Source organism: Perognathus longimembris, chromosome 19 (assembly GCF_023159225.1).
Source record: "Perognathus longimembris pacificus isolate PPM17 chromosome 19, ASM2315922v1, whole genome shotgun sequence".
NCBI lineage: Eukaryota > Metazoa > Chordata > Mammalia > Rodentia > Heteromyidae > Perognathus > Perognathus longimembris.
This window is the reverse complement of record NC_063179.1, coordinates 28,870,216-28,890,498: the sequence shown is the minus strand read 5'-3', so window position 1 is coordinate 28,890,498 and position 20,283 is coordinate 28,870,216. Positions and strand designations below refer to the sequence as shown.

Genomic DNA, 20,283 nt, shown 5'->3' with positions numbered 1-20,283 from the left:
ATGGTTAAGAGATTTTAAGTTTCATAAAAGAGAGCACATGAAAAGAAGGATGTACTTATGACACTCAGGAGTGATGGAGAAAATGGTTTTGGTAGCTGTGTGGTGCACCCAAAGTACCTGACCCTATTTAGGAAGCACCCAAGAGAGGGCTGAGTCAACTGATGATGGTGATGAGCATGGCTCCATCCCATCCCTGGTTTCACTGGACCTAACTAATACAGAGAGATGTGCTCCTTTGTTAATTCCAGTGGGCACAGCAGCACAACGCCATTTCATAATGTTTCACTGGTGCAAGATCAGAGTGAAAACTGTGATCTCCCTTGCTTTATTTACTTTTTTGAAATCTCTATCTACAGAGCAATAGAATGATGGGCCTCCACCATCATGCCCAGCGTCACACTTGCTTTTGATTGACTAGCCTCCTAAGCATCCATCAAGGTTGACAACCCTTCTTTCTCTCAGAAAAAAAAAAAAATCATGTTGTTGTTACTGTCAGAATGAGAAGTGGATCTAGTGGGGATCTGAGCCATCTCTACAACTCTTGGGAACTTCTGCTGATGAAGAAGCTGATTGACACACCCGGGTATGTATAAAGAACACAGGCTGACCATTCATGTGTATGTACTGCAGGTGTTGAGGCCTCCTTCCTGTATTCCAGGTTCTGTACAAGGCTCTTGGCATCTGAAACAAAAATTAGCGCAGGCCTGCCAAGAGGAGTCTCAGCAAAGCCCCACAAGGAAAGTGTCCCTTTGGAGCCCACCCATATTTCACTGCATGGGGCAGGAGAGGTGGCCAGCTACAGCCTGGCACAGGGAGCAAGGAACTCAGCACTATCACCCTTCTAAATGAGACTATGGATTGCAGGAGCTTTCCCTGGACTAACCATGCGAAGGAGTGAAACCAAACAGACAACAGATAAAAACCGTTCTTTCAGGGAGATCCTGTCTGTCACATTCCAGTTGCTTTGGCCATTTTTTTTTTTTGTGTTTCTGCCCAAACAAACATCCAGTTGCCTCTGCCAATATTTTCCCCTCTCAAACAGACACACATGGGAGGGAGACACTGGTAAATCTCAGAAGGGGCTGTGTTGATAAAGAGCTCCCAGGACTTCCACCTGGGGGGGGGGGTATTAAAAAATAAAAGCAAAATAATCAAAGAGCCCCAATACCGGACATCATAAGGGGATGGGCGTAATTTCAATACCCCCCCCCCATCTTGCCTGATGAGACAGCAAGGAAAGATTTGTGGCCGTTATTTCTTTATTTTTTAAAGAAAAATTTTCTGTCTTTGCTCCTCCCTCCTCCCACCCCTCTCTCCCTCTCTCTCTCCCAGCCACTCCGGTTTGGGTTTTCCATATGACTCATAATAATTCCTTTTTGAAAGTGGAGTGGAATTCATAAAAGTGGTGGGGAGGGAGGGGGCCTGAGGGAGGGCATAGAGCCCCGGGGAGACTTCAGTACCTCCGTGGTCGGCTGGGCTTCGGCACCAGTGGAGGTCGGGGGTGGGGAGAGCAGACGGTGCTGGCCGGCCAGCCGGGGGGAGGGGGGGCGGGGGGGGATGGCCGCTACTATGGGAGCTCCAGCGTGGCGCGGCCGGGCCGGGTGACCGGCGGGCGATAGAGTGCGGGAGGGTCTGCGGCGCTGCAGCAGCGGTGGCACGGCCGCCGCCCTCCCGCGAGTGTGCGTGTGTGCACTGTGTGTGTGTATGTGCAAGGCAGGGGCGGCGTGCGAGCCGGCAGGGGCGGCGTGCGAGCCGCCTGGGGTGTGCGCGCCAGAGTCGAAGCGGGGGGCTCCCTGCCGCGCCCCCCCCTCCCCGGACCCTCCTCCCCCGCGCGCCGGAGAGGGGAGGAGGGAGAAAGTGCGCCTCAGTGTCATCACCAGCCATTGTCAGCAGCGGAGGAAACGGGGATCCAGCGGCTGCGGCGAGCAGCAGCTGGGCGGCCACATCTGGGAATGCAAAGCCGGCCGCCCCCCCCTCCACCGCCGCCGCCGCCCTCGCCCGGGATCACTTCCCACCCCACTTCGCCTTCGGCCCTCGCCGCGGCCAGAGGTCTCTCTCTCTCTCTCTCTGTCTGTCTGTCTCTCTCTCTCTCTTCCTCTCTCTCCCTCTCCCTCTTCTGATTTCTCTCCCTTTCTCTCTTAAAAAAAAAAACAAAAAACTGAATCTCCCCGGAGGGCTGGACGCGTGCGCGGGGGGTGGGGTGGGGTGGGAACGGCGGCGGCTTCTTCTCTTCCAGGGATCTATTGCATGGGGATGTGTTCACGGCAAGAGCGAATTCAGAAGGATATCGACGTCGTGATCCAGAAGTCCAAAGCCGAGAAGGACTGCCTGTTTGCAGGTGAGTGGAGCCCGGACCCCCACCCCCCACCCCCCCGGACCGAGACGTGTGTGGCTGGCCGGGGTGAGATGGGGGGGGGGGGGGTTGCCCGTCCCGACTTCGGGGTTTATTTGGCAACAGCTGCTGCAACCAGAGCTGGAGCCAAAAGGGGGAGGGGGCGCCCGCCTGTCGTGCCCCCCCCGCACCCCATCTTCCTTCCCAAGTGTGGGGGTGCAGCCAGCTTTGGGGGGACAGAGCCCGAGTGGCCTGAACAGGGGTGTGAGGACCGGGGCCGTGCGCGGCACCGCGCTGTAGCCCCCGCGCACTGCACGAGCGTCCGAACCCGGCGGGGCCGCGGACGCGGCCGCCGCCAAGCGGGGCGGGCTGGAGTCTCCGGCTTTGCGCCATGGTTGAGCGGCGGTGGCCCGAATGGAGCCCGCGACGCTGCGCAGCGCTCGCTCGGGCGCAGCGCGGGGCGCCGAGGCCCCCGCTGGGGGGAAGGCGGGGTGCAATGCTACCCCGATCTCCCGCCCCCTCGGCTGGTTCTCTTCCCTGATTCCCTTCCTGACTGGTACGGTATCGCCCCAGAAAGTGAGCAAGACTCTCGGGGTTCCCGAGCTAGCCCGCCCCCGCCCCCACATCGCATTCTAGTGTGGGAATGAGGGTCGCCCGGCGTCTTCCCTCTTCCACCCCTGATGGAGATCTGATTTTTATTTATTTTTATTTATTTTGTGTTTGCAGTGAAGCCCGGCGAATGCCACTTCCGGCCACTCGGCTGGGGAAATTCCCGCCGTTGCCATAGCACCCGGCACTTGTTGCGGGGGGGGGGGTGGCCTCCAGCTGCACCCCGCAGGGGGTGCGCGGCGTCGGCACCCCCCTTCCCCCCCCACCCCGCCTCCCGCCCGACGGGGCGCGCGCGGGGACCCAGCCGTGCTCCGACCCTCGGGGCTCCCGCTCGCCCAGGCCTCCCCGAGCTGGGTTAAAGAGGAGGTTCCAGTCAGGATTGGGGTTCAAGATGATTCCCAACCCCTCCCGCCCCAGGGGTAGCTCCTAACAAGACTTTCCGTTTCAGATTTCAGATACTCAGACTCCACGTTTACTTTTACCTACGTCGGCGGACCCAAAAGGTATTTATGTGTCTAGAGCGGCTTCATTTCCTGTTCACACGCCGGTGTTTCCTTTGTTCTTCGCGGGTTGCGTGTTGGGGTGTCCTATTTGCTTTAATTTCGGAGGGGGGTGCGTTGTTGGGACGCATCCCCAAGCCTGATGCCCGCCTTCTCCCCTCCCCCGCCCTCTTCCCACTTTTTTTCAGTAACAGAAGGGAAAATAAATACAAGTGTTTCTAAACCAAGCCAAGGGCACCGAGAGCAGAGAACTCTTGCTGTTGGTTTTTATTTTATTTTTTTCTGCTCCAGAAGTTGATTGGTCTCTGGGTTTGGGGACCTGCAGACAAGGCTGGCATAGTGGGCATGAAGCGAAATATGTAAAAGACAGTGTCACAAAATTGATCACAAGTGGTGATTTGCCTGGCCAGGGGTGGTGTGTGTGTGTATGTTTTCATGTTTTGTGCAAGTTGACATAAACATGCAGTCATGCCAGTTCACTACAGGGTTTTTTGTTGTTGTTGTCCTTGTTCACATTTAGTAGGAGGAATGAATTTGGAGAGTTATAGGTTGCTGGAGTGGCTGACATTCTTCCTTTTAAGGGAGGAGGAATGACAGATGCACATTTTAATAAATTGGTCAACAATTGGAAGTAAGCCTAAACCAATTTTGTCTTGAGAAAGTGGTGTTAAAATGAGAGCTAAGCTATTCAAAAAGACCTTGCTGTTTTTCTCTATAATGTCAAGAGTTTTCTCTTAGGCTTTTAAGGCCAACCATGGCTGAACTATCTGGGGCTTACCATAGGGCGATTCCTCTGCTCATCTCTGCATTTGAGGCTTGACATTATCATTTGACTGCATTCCAAAAATATATCTTAGCTAATGTAAGCATTGATGAACACATAAACTGCAAAAAAAAAAAAAAAAAAAAAACCTCTCTGCAAATGCCTTTTAAAAGCTTGGTATTGTGTACTTTCAAATCCCTGAGGAGCTGGTTTGCATTCTACCTCTTAGAGAAGCTTTAATTAAATGGTCATAAAATTCCTATAGACCCAGTATATTTAAGCCCCAGGACTGATAAAACACTGATTGAATATTGTGGACAGTATAACAATGAATCACCAAACTTCAGTGTACTCTTTGGGAGGGAATCAAATTGCATTATTGCTAATTTATCAGAGTACCGTCATCTGTAATTGTGGATAAAATGAAAATGGAGGATATTTGATTAAATTAACACACTTAATAGCCAAAGGACATTTGTGTGTGACTAATATCCTTATGGATTATTTTAACAGCTAAAATATGCTCCTGTGGCCCATTGAGAATATTCCCACACACTCAGATGGACAGAGGGAGGGTTGTTACTGTTCTTCTAGTGGAATGTATAGATCAGAGAGTCTGGCCTTTTCAGCTAATCAGTTTTCTGAAAGACACTTCAGTTTTTTTGGTCTCAGTTTATTTTTCTGTGCAATGAAGAGTGCACTAGGACTTAGTCTCTAATATTGGTTATATGTCACAGTTCGGATTCTTTATCAGCAATTATTGAGCTAGTGTTCATGTAGCTTGAGCTGGAGATGATGTGACTGCATTCAGGTACAAGGATAAGGTGTTGGAGTGAATAATTAACAAATCTAGATAACATCAGATTTCACTGGAAGAATAGGTACCATGGTTGCTCCTCCTGTAAGAAATACTTCCTTTTCCATGTAATTGGAATAAGGGGTAGTGTTTTTCTTTTGTATCTGATTGATTTGAGTATCTAGGACTTGTATAGCTAATGTGGAACAGCTGAAAATTATCAGAAGCTAGTTTATGACCCAGTGATTACTGTGCTTTCTCCAAAGCTTGTTCTTAAGTATAGCTTATTAAAAATCATTAAAGATGTTAAAAATCAGTACAGTAGATAATCCTTTATTTGTTGTTTGTTCTTGAGGGCAGATGACATTTAGTATTTCCCTTCCTGAAAATAAAAACATGTTATCCTCATTATCTACATTAGAAACCTATATTTATTAATCTTTTCCCATCTTGACATTTCAGTCAGGCATTTAAAATTAAAATAATTCTCTATCTTGATTGAGTGTGCTTCCTCATTTACAATATTTGATTAATAATGTTGTCTCACGTGAATAAGATTTACTTTGCCAATGAAGGAAGCAGCAGTCTTACAGAGACTGTACACAATTATATTGGATTGTATTTAACTACCATTTCAACTAAATGATCGAGAGCATACTTCAAAAGCAGTTCTTAATTCAAGTGGCAGATAAAAGCTAATATACTATTTCCTCTGTGTCACTTTCTAAGATTGACCTTCCATGTCACTATTTAAAATAGAAAAAATCATGTTGAACTAAAACAAACAAAAAAAAGCTCTCTTAAAAAACAATTCTCTGAATGAGAAGGAATGTTGAAGGGGAGATGGAGCCTGGGCCACCCAGCGTCTGGTAAATCAGCCTTTTTATAGTTGTCTCTGTAAAGTGCCTGTAATTTGAGTATTCTGCCTTGGTGGGCAGGTGAAGAATGAGAGGAGGAAATGGTCAGCTCAGAAGGTGAGTTAACCTAATTTTCCCTGAAGGGAAGGTTCAAGGAATCACTGTCTTCACTTTCGATGTACAGGCTGATGCTTGGAGAGTTTAGCATGCCTGGTCAGATTCACTCAGTTAAATGATGGAGCTGCAGTGAGCCCTGTTCGGTCAAACCACTGAGACCTGGGTTTCTTTCAGTACACTGTGGTTCTCCACCATTTTGTGCATGCAGACAGTTCTGCGCCAATAAAAGAAAAAAAGTTTCAGTATTTAATATTTGTTGATTGAGAAGGACTGAAAAAAAGGTATTCAATATTATTAATAGCATTGATCTATGCTTGGAAATTCGTGATATGTGTGTACATGTATATTAACCATATATATGATAATCATATATGTACATATATATTTATGACTGATTCATTCTAGCAGTTGATCTTATAAAAACCCTCAATTTCCAGACTACTTGGAGGAATAACTATATACTAGGTAGTGGCTCAGGGCCTACCATAAGTTTTTACTCAGTCTTCTAATTTTAGATGTGTGCCATGAATAGGCCTTAACTGTACATGATTTGGAGTTTGTGCACAAGTTATTTATCCTTATACTTTGTCATGTTTGTGATCTTTTGCATTTTTTGTGTTGATTAGGAGAAAACTCATTAACATTCCAAAATATTTTGGCCTGTGTTGATTGACTACAAGTGAGATGAAGAAACACAGGCCAAAATCTTTGCCTGGCTGAGTCTCCAGGCCAGTGATTACCAAAGTCAAGGGAAAAGTAAGGGTGAGCCCAGTGGCCCTACCACGACTGGTTCTTGGGGTCCTCCAAGGGTGAGCATTCAGCCAGGCAAAGATTGGCAAGATAGAAATCTGTAGTTTTAAAAATACATGAATCAGAGTTGTTGGAAGAAAATTTGGGAAAGATTTGACAAAAAAGAAGAAAAACTTCAAAAAAATTAAAAAGCCATATGATTTCTTTCTTTTAGAATTCTGTGAGTCTGTATGCATACGAAATACATGCATTCTAAGTTGATACTATATGCTTCCAAGACATTGCTTTTCCATTCAGAAATATACTACTAGTACTGTCTTTCCTTTACAAATAGTATGAGAATAAAGACATTTGTATTAAATCGAGTGCTTTCTAATCAGAGTGTGATTACATTATAATTGTTACATTTAAGCTGAGCATGGCTCATTCCTGCAATTACAGAATTTAGCAGGAGTATCAAGAGTTTAGGGACATCCTGGGCTATATGGTGAAATATTACCTGAAAAAAAAGAATTCTAATATTAGAAGTTACAAAACTTGAAATGTAATATTTGGTTGAATGTATAAAATTACCTGCCCGTGTATTCCCTCTGTTGTATGAGAAAATCCTTCCATGTGATCATCTTTTGAAGTGAATTCTGTCCAGGTAAATGTTTTTAAACATTAGGTGTGACACTAGTAATGGTAATTCCAGGAGTAGAGATGTGGCTCAAGTGGTATAGTACAGTACCAGCCTGAAGCAGAAAGTCAAACAAGAACAAAGGTCCGGAGTTCAAGCTCTAGAATCTATTTGCCTCCAAAATAGAAGACAGCTGACAGACAAACAAAACAACAAAAAACCATGTAACTTTGGGAAAGTCAAACCAGAGCACAAGATCCCGAGTTTAAGCCCTAGTCACACTCCCTCCTTCCCCCACAAACAAATGAAAAACCCACTTCCTTTGGAGTGGAGGTATGACTCAAATGGTAGAATACGTCTGCCTTAAGCCAAAAAAGCAAGGAATAGCCCCAGGCTCTGAGGTTCAAGACCCAGTACTGGCACAAAAATAAATAGGGGGGGAAGAGAGAGAGAAAGAAAGAGGGAGGGAGGGGGAGAGAGAGAGAGGGAGAGAGAGAGGGAGGCCTAAACCATGCATTACCTTTTCCCCTCTCTAGGCCTTCCCTTCATACATTCCACCTGGACTCTTCTATCTGTATTCTACCCTGAGTTATCTCCCTGGATCATCCCTAGTTTTTTGTTACTCGAATTTTTGCTAAGCCAATTTTTAAGAAATCTATCCTGGCATCCTTTGTTCTTTGATTTGCTAGGTGTTTCTAAAACTTTGCCTCATTATGTGGATGCTTCTTCATTGGAAGGAACTAAGGTTCTGATATGCTTACACTAAGTTGAAAATGCAATAGGCTGAACGGAAATGCACTGAACAAGCCTGCCTACATTGCAGCAAGACTGTACACTGGCAGGAGTGGGGAAACCTCCAGCCTGCAGGATGTATAAGACCCTCTATATCATTTGATCCACAGCACACATACTTTCCTTACATGCTTCTCATCAGCTGTCATGGCCGTCTTCCTTGTATTTATAATTTTGTATGGCTCACAAATGCTAAGAATATCCAAATGGGCCTTTGCAAACAAAGGCCCCTGCTAAAAATTGATTGTTTCCCCCTGTAGAGATTGTGATGATTGGGCCTATCCAGTATTGAAAGATCATCAGAGTATCCATAGGCCAGGAAAAGATCAAAATGCAGAAATTAACACACGATTTCTATTGAACACATCATGCTTTTGCATCATAGTAGCATGCTATGAAGTGGAGATTTCGTATGTTACTGTAATGAATTATCTGTGTATGTCCAGTTATTTCACTTCCCTGGCCTTACTTTGTTGGATCCTCCTGTTTGAACTTTCTGAGATTGCTAGGATTCCATGTGTCCTACTATGTTCTTCTCATCTACTTCTGAAATGTAATTTAGGACTTCATCCTATATATTGTGGTTTCCCTAGTCTAGTGTGTGTAGTATAATATTTTCTCAGAAACTAAATGCTGAGTGAAATGAAATTATGAAATAAGTGAAAACTCTGGCAGATGAGAAAGGATTTCCTAACCTAAATGACCCAAGTTTGGAGATACTTGAACACCAGAGAATCCTTAGTCTGGTGATGTCACTTGCAGTGGAATTTCATAGGAATTCAGAGTTGCCTAGTTAAGTAAGCTATGAGTCCTGTTCTGTCTCATGTGCCTCTTTGGGGTGTGTTATGAGAATGCAGTGAGAAGACAGAGAATATAGTTGTTTATGATATCAAGAGAATTATAAGGACTTGGGCCTACTGGAGGACTTGAATCCTAAATATAATTCAGTCAAAAGTTTAAAACTACTCTGATGCTCAAGCAAATTTTCATCATTTCAAGCAAATCCATCTGGGCCTCAGTGCATGAGGTACTTTCTTATAAGAGGGAGGCAATCTTGTGGCTAAAGGCAGTTTGTTTTCTTTGGACTTCTTTAGAAAAAGACAAATTGTGTGTGTGTGTGTGTGTGTGCCATCATTTTAGAAAGATTCAAGTTGTGTTACAAAAAATGCAAAAGTGCTTATTGTAAATAATTTGGAATGTATACTTATTTTGAAATCCAATGCCTCTCAAGGTGTCAGAAGGAAAAGAGGGATAATTTTAAAAGATAATTTTATTGTTGATAGTAAAGTGTTGCACTTCATAAGTCAGTTAACCAGTACATTTCTTTTTTGACCATGTCACTAATTCCTTCACTTTGCTCCTTCTGTTCCTGTCCACAAGTTGCTTAGTTCATTTTCTACATACTGAATACCCTGATTGCATTTGTTAACCCTTCCTCCCTTACTGTGCCCCTTCTTTATGTCCCCCAAACAAAGCAAAATGAACATTACCACCACCAGTGCCATCACCACTACTACCAAAAACCAAAGAAAAAAAAAAAACCCACAAGAGGGATCATTTCTTTAAAGACAAAGTTTACATATTTCTCTTGACAATGTAGACTTTATTATCATAAATCTATGTTATACAAATTGTTTCCCAAAATACTGTGTTTTTGAAAGTATCCGTGTGTGCGCATACACGTGTGTGTGTGTGTGTGTGTGTGTGTGTGTGTGTGTGTCTATACTGGGGCTTGAACTCAGAGCATAGGTGCTGTCCCTTAGGGTTTTTTTGTTGTTGTTTTTGTTTTATTCTCAAAGTGATGTTACAGTTTCATATGTAAGGCTGTGAGTCCATTTCTTATTCAACTTGTTATCTCCTCCCTCATTTTTCACCCTCCTTCCCCCTAGCCAGTCCCCTCCCACCCATGAGTTGTACAGTTGGATTACAGCATATAGTTTTACAAGTGTTGCTGTCCCTTAGGCTTTTTGCTAGTGCTCTATTTTTCCCCCTTCCTGAACAGTTGGTGCTAAGGGTCTCATGTACACTTTCCTGTCCAGGTTGGTTTTGAACCTCGGTCCTCAGATGTCAGCCTTGTGAGCAGCTAGGATTACAGGCAAGAGCAATCCCCCCTAAAGTGTCCTCCTTGGAGTACTGGAAAACTACCTGTCAGGAGTTGGGGTGACTGGGTGAAGGGAGATGAGAGAAGCTGAGTTAGTGAGTGAGGAGGTAGAGGTTGTTTTATATCCCTTTCTAAATTACAGCTCCTCTTCTCTGTACTCTATGTTTTTGTTTTTTGAGTGTTATGTGTGTGTGTAGAGTTTCATGACTAAATGAGTTTTTAAACCACTGACCTAAAGTAACTACCAATTTAATACAAGTGTTACTTGCTTCAAGCTTATATATTAGAAAAAATTCATCTCTTTCATGGATGGAAGGTACTGGTGCGGATGATGTTCACTGAGGGCAGTCTGCTGTGTTCCTTGCCTGAGCTCTCTGTGCTCCTTTGTGGCTTCACCTCAATGCCTGTGTGACCTGAGACAAGTAGGCATGTGGTCTTCTAATTTACTGAGACTGGTATAACCTGAATAGCTTCAGAGTTAGCAAAAGACAGAGCAGGACTGTCATTCAGTACAAGTCAATGTTTATGGAAGACTGAGGGGTATTGGTTGTGCTAGCAAGACTAGAATAATTGGGAATGTTTGGGGTTAGGGAGGAGATTACGAATGCATGTCTGCCTGGGGCACTACTGCAAATCTGCAAGGGAAGTACAGAGCCTAGAGCTAAGTAAAATAGTTGGAAAGCTATGTCCCTTGGCTGCAGAATCCTTATGCAAATATTTGGCTAATCCATCTAAATTCTTCATCATTAGTCTGCAGTATTAAGAAAAAAACACATCTAAATGAAATTTTATCAATCTTGAAAATATTGTGGAATTCTCCACCCAGATTTGTTTTTGTGTAGACGGTTTTAAGGTAGCTGCCACTGATTTAGTTATTTTAGTCAGGTCAGTCGACTAAAATACCTATTTCTTTGTGAAAGAGTATTTTTATTAATGTATATTAGTTGTACAACAGGGTTTCCTTGTGACAGTTCCACTCATTCATAGAAGATATCCTGCTCAAATGAACCCCCTATATAATTCTCCCTTGCTCTCTTGCCCTCTCTAGAACAATTTCAATAGCTTTCATTGTTTTATTCTCATATATGCAGATAATTAGCTAAGTTATTGAAACATGATCTTCATCTTTTCATTACATTTCTGAAATTCACCTTCTTTTACCTCAGGAAGATGAGTAGGAAATGCATTTTTATTAATATGATTAATATAATTATTTATTTGTTTATGAAGTACTGGAGTTTGAACTCATGGTCTGTTTCTAGCTCAATGGTAAATTTCAGTAGAATGATTTATTGAAGCCAGAGGGCAGTCAGGGCAGTTTCCTGTATGGAAATTGTCAAGGACTTAGCTTGCTAGTTGACTTCATTCAAGATTTGTTTCTGAGTATTTTAGGACAACCAGCTTAAGTGCAGTAGTTAATTTTTTAATCTGTCATTTTAGCCAGGTGTAGTGATACAGGCATGTAATCCTTTGCTAAGGCGGGAGGATTTTGAATGTGAGGCAAGCTTGTAAGAACCTGTCTCAAGGAAACAAACACAAGACAACAAAACAAAAACTGCAAACATATTTACTTATTATTTTGTTGTTTTCTTTAAAAAAACACAAGTACAGATTCTTTTTTACAAAAAGAAACAAGTACAGGTTATGATAATCCAAGAATCACTTATAAAATATTTACTGTACTTGAAATGTAGAGCTGAGGCACAGAACAGAATGATTGTATCTATTGGACTTTCATATTTACAGAGGATAAAAGTACAGGCAAAAAGGAAAAACAGCAGGTGAAGGTGGCTCACACTCATAATCCTGGCTACTCTAGAGGCTAAGATCTGAGGGTCTTGATTGGAAGTTGGCTCACACTGACGAATCTCAGAGACTTGTCTAATCTGAAAAAAAGCAACAACAAAAAACTGGTGCTAAAGGTGTGGTTCAAATAGTAGAGTGCCCTCAATTAGCAAAAATGCCAAGCCAGAGTTACAAGGCCCAGAGTTTAAGCCTCAGCATTGACACAGAAATTTTTTAGAAAATAGGTATGCTTAAGAATCTGAACCAGGGTGTCACTGTGTTGCTCAGGCTGATGTCCAACTTGTTCTGGAGCCCATGTTGGCCTCAGACTTTCACGTCCTCCTGCTTCAGTCTCCTAAAGTCTAGTATTTCTGGAGAGCACCACTATATCTTGCTTCTAATATTTCTTCAATGCCAGAGTAATATTAATTTCATACCATATGTGAAAATACTTCCCAGAGTTTTTAATTAGATATTAATGTTGTACCAAATATGTCCAGAAATGAATATTTTAATGACTCAGTTTTAATGACTAAATAGTTTTAATGACCCATTTATGTAACAGTGTATTAGACATATCCAGGAGGTAAAGGAAGTAAGTTCAGGGTTATTTAGATTTATTTGATTACAGATTTCCAATATCTCAAGAGAGTTGTTTTGTAGTAAACACTTTGGCAAGTTCAGTGATGTCCATTAAAAAATAGTTTTGAGGTAAACAATAATGTAACAGAAATGTAAATTGCTGATTTTTTTATTGAGCCCTAAAGAATTGATTTTCAGCTATATTTATAGAAGATGCTTTATGACCAGGCAGGCCTAGGTTAAAAACCAGTTAGCATTTCATATTGCTAACTTTTCTACAGGAGGGTTTATTTCTCTGTTTCTCTCTGTGTGTCCTGAGTTATGCAGAGTCCATGTAGAATAAGGGCTCTCAAGTATTCTTACTCATCAAGGCCCTGAAGTTAACAGAGGCCTTTCTGCTGTGTAATTAATTAGAAGTCAGACTCCTAATGAAGTATTAGAGATAGATACTGGAGCAGAGCACTCATTCTACCCTCTTTAGATCTGTCACTTGGACTTGAGGCCAGCTCCCTAGGGAGTAGACTGATGGAGTAGGCTTTGGAGAAGTTCATGGGGAGAGAAATCTGGAATTTGTCTAAATATTTCATTTCTTTGATAAATGACATTGAAAAAAATCAATGAGAGTGTCTACTTGGTAACCCAGTGAAGAATTTTAAAACATTATGCAGACTTTTACAACATTAGTCCCGAAGTAAATTCAGTGGAAGATGAGGATAGTTTTTTGAGACAAGGTCTCCCTTTGTAAAAGCTCTCACATTGGCCTGTAACTCCAGTCATAGCCTCAGCCTCCAGTGCTAGGGTTCTTGGTGCAAATACTTTTAAGACAGTTATAGTCACTGATTTTTAGGAAGCTGCATGACACTTGCTGACATTGGAGAGTGAAGGCTGTTCTGCATTTAGTCCCTGGAGACAGACAAGGCAGCTATTTTGAATGTATTGTATAAGGGTGGCTGCATCCTATATGAATACTTTCTACATAGCTTTTGGGATTCTGGGAAACCAGAGGTCCTCACAGAGCCACAAAGGAATTCTAGGGCTTCTTAATTTGAGAGGCAGTAAGCCAAAGCCTCACTGAAGGAATTCTTTATGTGATCATACATTGGTCAGACTGTATGAATTCATGCCATTGATCTTAAGAATTGAGTCCTGTATGTTGATTGGGGACCTAAGGTGAATGTTAACATCTCTGATGGACAAAAGCAGATACAGCCTTTATTTCTTGGGAAAATGCGTCACAGCTAGATATGCAGAAAAAAAAATCCTTCAGCAGAAAAGCCACTATTACTCGATTACGGCAACCGAAATTTAAATGATTTCTATAGTAAATGGTTAGGTTTCTTTTTAGTCAACTTAGAAAAAAGTTTGAATAATTCACTGTGAGCCAGTTTTTTTTCTTTTAACAGCTTATTTTTATGAGAAAACCAGTCTAGGATGGTGATTTCAGTGTGTATTAATTAGGTGATTTCAGTGAGATTACTATTCTTGGTTGAATGTGGCTCCAAATGGATGAAACTTGGGCCAATAAAAAAATTTACTTTTTTGGGCTGGGGATATAGCCTAGTGGCAAGAGTGCCTGCCTCGGATACACGAGGCCCTAGGTTCGATTCCCCAGCACCACATATACAGAAAACGGCCAGAAGCGGCGCTGTGGCTCAAGTGGCAGAGTGCTAGCCTTGAGCGGGAAGAAGCCAGGGACAGTGCTCAGGCCCTGAGTCCAAGGCCCACGACTGGCCAAAAAAAAAAAAAAATTTACTTTTTGGAAATCGTGGTAGTTTAATTTAAAATGAGCCTCTTATGTTGACTTTCTGTGCCATTCATCTAAAATTTCCAGTACTGTCAATTCCGTCTCTTTCACCCTTTCCTTCTCCCTCTCCCTCCTGTTACTTTTCTCCTTTCCTTTCTTCGTTCTCTTTTTCCATTAGCTGGGATCACACCCCAGTGTTCTTCACTGCTAGGCAAGCAGTCTGTCACTGAGTTATATCCTATACACTGGAGCTACTAACATTCTGGTCACTATAGAACTTTAGTACTTGTGCCATTATTCATATTGAATGAATTAAGAGGTGCTGTTCTAACAATATTTCTGCTATTGAACATTGAGCTAAAACATGAAATGTGCAGGAAATATGTGTTTCCTCCCTACCTACATGTACCTTGTTTCAGTGTTCTTTACATTCTCCCTTCTAGTCATGCAAGGACAATGCTCTGTACTGCATTTCACACTTAGATCTCTATACACGATCTGTGTCACATCAGAGGAAATAGGTAGGTCATTATTAATGGATAGATTCAAAATATGAAAGATCAGAGAGGATTAGAGACATACATCAAATAATGAATATAAATTAGAGAGCACTTACTCATTAGTCAAAACATTTTCAGGGCATATGATATGGCATTGTAGGCTTTGCAAAAGGAGGTGACAATTGGTAGTTAGTTTTAAGATTTATTTTGAAAACTATGTATAACATACTATTACAGCATGGCATAGTAGACTGAACCCCCAGATTTGGATTTGGAGCCTGTCTGTCTAACTCTGTAGCCTCTCTGAGTCCTGATTTTGTTGTTGTTTGTGACTTACAGGGCTTTCATATTTTATAGTATAGATAGTATAGTGTGCAAGGGGACTGTGGGATGACTCTTAGACTTGATAGCTCAGTAGATGGATCCACAGGACTCAGAGCTTCTATTCTCACAACTGTGGTTTCTTGTTTCCAAAGATAGATGAAAACCGTCTAAGAAACAAAGGCTCATGTGGAAAAATGTAGAAGAAACAAAGCGCAAACTTTGAGGTATCTTTTCAGTGGAGACCCATCTAGGTACTGAATTCTTTGAGCAACAAACCTTGAACACCTGTGCATAATGTCATAACCATGGAAGCCTACCTGAGTCTTGAACTCAGGGCCTGAGTGCTGCCCCTGAGCCTCTTTGTGCTCAAGGATAGCCTCTACCGCTTATACCACAACCCTTCCAGCTTTTTTGAGTAGTTTATTGAGACTCATTGGGAACTTTTGTGCCCACGCTAGACTTTGAACCAGAATCTTCAAATCTCTGCCTCCTGAGTAGCTAGAATTACAGGCATGAGGCACTGTCACCTGGCTGAGATATTGTTGTTTTCATTAATGGGGTCAGTAAGTAGTGTAGCAGCTTTGTGAGTGACCTCAGCTAGTCACGCTCTACCTTGCCAGAGTAAAAGTTGAGTGTTTACCATAAAACTCAACTTGTTTGCTTTAACTAATCTGCATGGCATTCGGAGACCCAAGACCTGAGACCTACAAAATCTACAAGCTAGAATATTTGACGAGCTGATGCACAGCTCACTACAGGCTGGGAGAAGCCAGTCCTTTTTTGGGACTGCTCAGAGTTGAGGCAGCCAGGTCTGCGGAGTTGAACCCTTTCCTACACTATGCTGAGGGCGTCAGCATAGCCAGACCAAGAAGGCAGCACTTGTCACCATTATGCAGAGCACTAGTCCTCTTCCAGTTCCTGGGGACCCGACCATATGAATAAGAATAGGAAAATCAAAATTGTCCTTTCAAGGAGTAAAACTCTGATTTGGGAATAGAAAATTTCTCAATTTAAAATAGTATTTGCTGGGCTGGGAATATGGCCTAGTGGCAAGAGTGCTTGCCTCGTATACATGAGGCCCTGGCTTCGATTCCCCAGCACCACATTTAGAGAAAACAGCCAGAAGTGGCGCCATGGCTCAAGTGGCAGAGTGCTAGCCTTGAGCAAAAAGAAGCCAGGGACAATGCTCAGGCCCTGAATCTTAAGCTCCAGGACTGGCCAAAAAAAAAAAAACAAAACTATTTGCTGATCGTTATGGTGTATACCTATATTACTAGCTACTTATTAGGATCATAAGTTCAAAGGCAGCCTGGGTTTTGAACTTGCAAAGTGAAGGAGATGGTTGGAGACATAGGTAGAAAGATTGCCTCCTGGGCTACTAAATAGCAAGACTCTCAGTAAAAACCCAGGACCCCCTTTTCTTTTCTTTTAGTGCCAGTACCAGGAACTCTGGGTCTTGAGTTCACTGAACTTTCTTGCTCACAGTTGACACTCTACCACTTGAACCATGATCCAGTTCAGCATTTTGCTAGTGAATTGGAGTTTAAAATAGCTGCTATAGCTGATTTTGAATTGCAGTCTTCCAGGTCTTAGCCTTTGGAATAGGTAGGGTTACAGATCGGAGTAAGCCACCAGAGACTGGCTCCCTAAATTATTCTTTAAACAAAATAAATTTGAGCATTTGAGATGTGTTTCTCTCAGCCCTTCTTCCCCCTCCACCCCCATATCTGAATGTATTTTGGGTAGTGGCTGTTTGGTTTTTGGCTTAAAACTTGGTGAATTTGGCTTTGGGTCTGTTTTATTTCCTTTTGATGGTTGGTTGTGTTCTGGACTGTGAGGCAAAGCTATCCTTTAATTGTCGGTGATGTGGCTAGTTAAATGACAACATTTGTACTGTGAGGGGATTGTGCTCAGGCAGGCAGCTGACTAGGAAAGATGGGTGGCAAACAGTCCTTTTTCTTATCTCCAGTCTCCTGTGACTTCGTCATCTACTTTCAAGCTGTGAATTATTAGATCCAAACTAAAAGTCCTCTTGGAAGTTGTAAAGGAAAATCAAGATTCATAACAGGATTTCTTGCAAACTTAAGCTCTCTAAACTTACGCAGTATGAAAGATGGAACACTCCCCCCACTTACGTGATATGAAAGATGGAACACTCCCCCCTCCAAAAAAAAAAAAAAAAAGAACCCTTTTCTCCTTTCTGCCTTTCGCTCTAGACTTGTTCTTCTCCCCACACTCCATCCTGTCTTTCCAATTGTTGCTTGCAGTGTGATGGGAACAGATACTAAATGGCCAGGCTTGTTAAAACTTTGCCCTAAATGGTAGACTTCCTTAAAGAACTTGAGGAAGCATAAAGATGAGACCTTTGTGATATATTTTGATAACTTCAAACCTTTTGTGTTTGGTCTCTTTTCTTGGGTGCTTAATTTATAGTTCTTTCTTGTCATCTGACTTAGAAGTTGGGTTATAAAAACACTATACATGATTTCATTTGTCATATTGGCAGGCGGCAATGCTTAGAATTTTGCTCTTTGATCAAGGCTATGTACCAGAAGCTTGTTTTCCTAAGTGTGGGCACATTCTCCATTGCTCTGGTGGAGAAACCAGGGTCTGAGCAGAGTATATATGTGAACACACCTGGAGGATGACCCTGATGCCACTTCCTTTGTTTGTAAATAGATCATTTCATTTAACTATGTATGAGAAGATCTTCTGCCAAGACCAAACTAAATTTTAATGAATTCATTTGGATTTCTTTTTGTATAGTCACTTTCCATACTATTTTACTTTCTGGAGAGAGAAAGGATATTCAGAATGATAACCACTTTATTATTGAAGAAATGTAGAGGTTTGGCATTTCAAACATCAGATGTCTTAAGTTAAAAAGAAAATCTTATTTCCCACAGCACAGACAGACTAAGTGCTTGCCTGTGTCCCTTTAGTTTTTCCCTTATAAAATTAAGCCTAGAGGCCTATTTAAAATGCTCAAACTAGGTTCTGTAAATGTTGTGTTGGACTTGTGGTTAGTTCATAAGTAGCATGCCCAGGAAGTGTGAGAATAAGATACATTTATATCATACTCATTGTTTGGCTGTAGACAGAGGTGAACATGATATTGATATTTCCATACATTAATAAGCTCATTTTCTGTGCTGTTTTACACACAAAAGTGATCATCTTCCCCCTCCCTCTTTCCTGAACATATGGTCTGATAAGTGTGTGTCCTTGTGGGGAGGGCTGAAGGGAAGGTCTTGAATCAGGAGTGACCTGGAAAAGCCTAGTTCCCAGTATTGGAGGATCAGGCCAGGGAAGAGCTGAAAGGGAACTTGCAGAGCTCTAGAGTGGGGATCCCTATGGAGTGGTATATAGTAATTGTTCAGTTGGGCTTTCCTGTGGTTAGGTAGCAGGGGCTCACATAGCAGCCATCCACCTAGGAAAAGACTCAAATAGCTTGATCCTCCCTGAAGCTGGAAACAGAGCCTTTTGTTTACTTTGAGAAGGAGGTTTAACGCTAAGCAGAGATTCCACCCTGAATCAGTCACATAAATATGTTTCCTCTTTGGCCATTTTACAAGGGCTTGAGGATTAATTAAATGTTAAAGAAAGTAAAGCCTCAAACTCCCCAGGGGTGGAGGTGAGAGCTCTTTATCATCTTCTTCTTCTTCTTCTTCTTCTTCTTCTTCATTTTGTTTTCAAATATTTAGGGACTAGTATTGATAAAGACCTTATACTATGTGCCCTAACTGTGACCCAGAGGGACAATGGGCAGGTGTGACTTCAGCCCTCAGGATAAGCTCAGATTTGGTTTTTAAAAATTCCCTTAATAATAGAAACTGTGGTTTGGGGATGTGCAATGGCTTATGTCAGCAAGAGTTATTTTCCCCTCCCCATCTCTGTAAGGTGTTAGATACACTCTACTCACTTTTTCTTTCCTAAATTTAGAATTACTCTGTCTTCCCCAGTTAGGTCTGCTTAGCATAGTAGCTTCTCTTTTTTATTTTTTTGTATTGTGAACGTTTTTTTCCCCATATCCAAAACCAAATATATCCAGTCTTATTTCACATGTCATATTCAGAAGATTTAAAACCTTATACCATGTTATTTTAGAAACTATCACTAGGTTGAAATTTCATAAATATTGAAGAATCATACAACATTTAATCCACAGCATGAATTAACACATATTCTTCAAGAACATATGTTTTGTAGACAATACATGTTCCCAGGGAGGTAAGGAGGCGTGGCTCTTAGCTTAGATAATGTTTTAGGAGGTTCTTGGAGGTTACTAGAAAACAAATTTGTTTATGTTTTGTTAATGCAATAATTTCATTTATTTGCTGGCTAGTTTGAGACCAAGTCTTGCTTTGTAGCTGGTCTTGAACTCTTGGGCTCAAGTGATCTTCCTGCCTTGTCTCTAGAACAAACAGAACTAGAGATATTCACCACTATACTCACTGGAGATTTACGGAATAATGAATATTTGAAGGACCACTGTTGACTACCAACTGGAAAATGTTAATCTTACTAATTTTATTAATTTTATTTTATTTAATTTTATCTCTAGCTGAGAAAACTAAAGTAGCTAAGTTTATAGTGTGTGAATTTCTTCTCTGGTTTTGAAAAGACATGAAGAATCTACTCTGAAACTATTATAGGAAGAAGGGGGATAGTTTGTGTTTATACCTCATTATTACTACATTTTTAGGGTTTTTGGAGACAGGGTGTCACTACATTGGCTGGTCTTCTACTAGCCATTCTTTGGCCTTACCCCTCAGTCTTCTCCATGCTGGGTTTACAGCCATGTACCACAGAGTCTGTTCTGGATTTGTGCTTTTGCAAAGAAAAATAATGGTTCTGGAATTAGTGGTTTTATTTTTACTTTTTGGTGGAGGGTAGGATGCAGAGAACCATAGTTAGCATATAATCCTAGACAAAAATCTATAAAACTGTAAAAATGCTGAACCAACGTGAAAAATGTGCTGAATTTAATTGTAAAAGACAAGGATATATATATATATATATATTCTTTATTTTTTTTCAAATTTTTATTATCAAACTGATGTACAGAGAGGTTAGAGTTTCATACGCTAGGCATTGGATACATTTCTTGTA

At 41.9% G+C, this 20,283-nt stretch overlaps 1 protein-coding gene across 1 annotated transcript in view; it reads left to right on the top strand.

Annotated features, from left to right (window-relative positions):
* The first annotated feature begins 1,846 nt into the window (after positions 1–1,846).
* The window catches only part of Parp8 (poly(ADP-ribose) polymerase family member 8), a 176,584-nt gene continuing 158,147 nt past the window's right edge, over positions 1,847–20,283 (top strand). Inside the window, exons 1-3 of the mRNA XM_048368065.1 lie at positions 1,847–2,049; positions 2,237–2,338; positions 3,390–3,444. Coding sequence (XP_048224022.1) covers positions 1,953–2,049; positions 2,237–2,338; positions 3,390–3,444 — 254 coding nt within the window. The 5' untranslated portion in view covers positions 1,847–1,952. The remainder of the gene's footprint in view (positions 2,050–2,236; positions 2,339–3,389; positions 3,445–20,283) is intronic.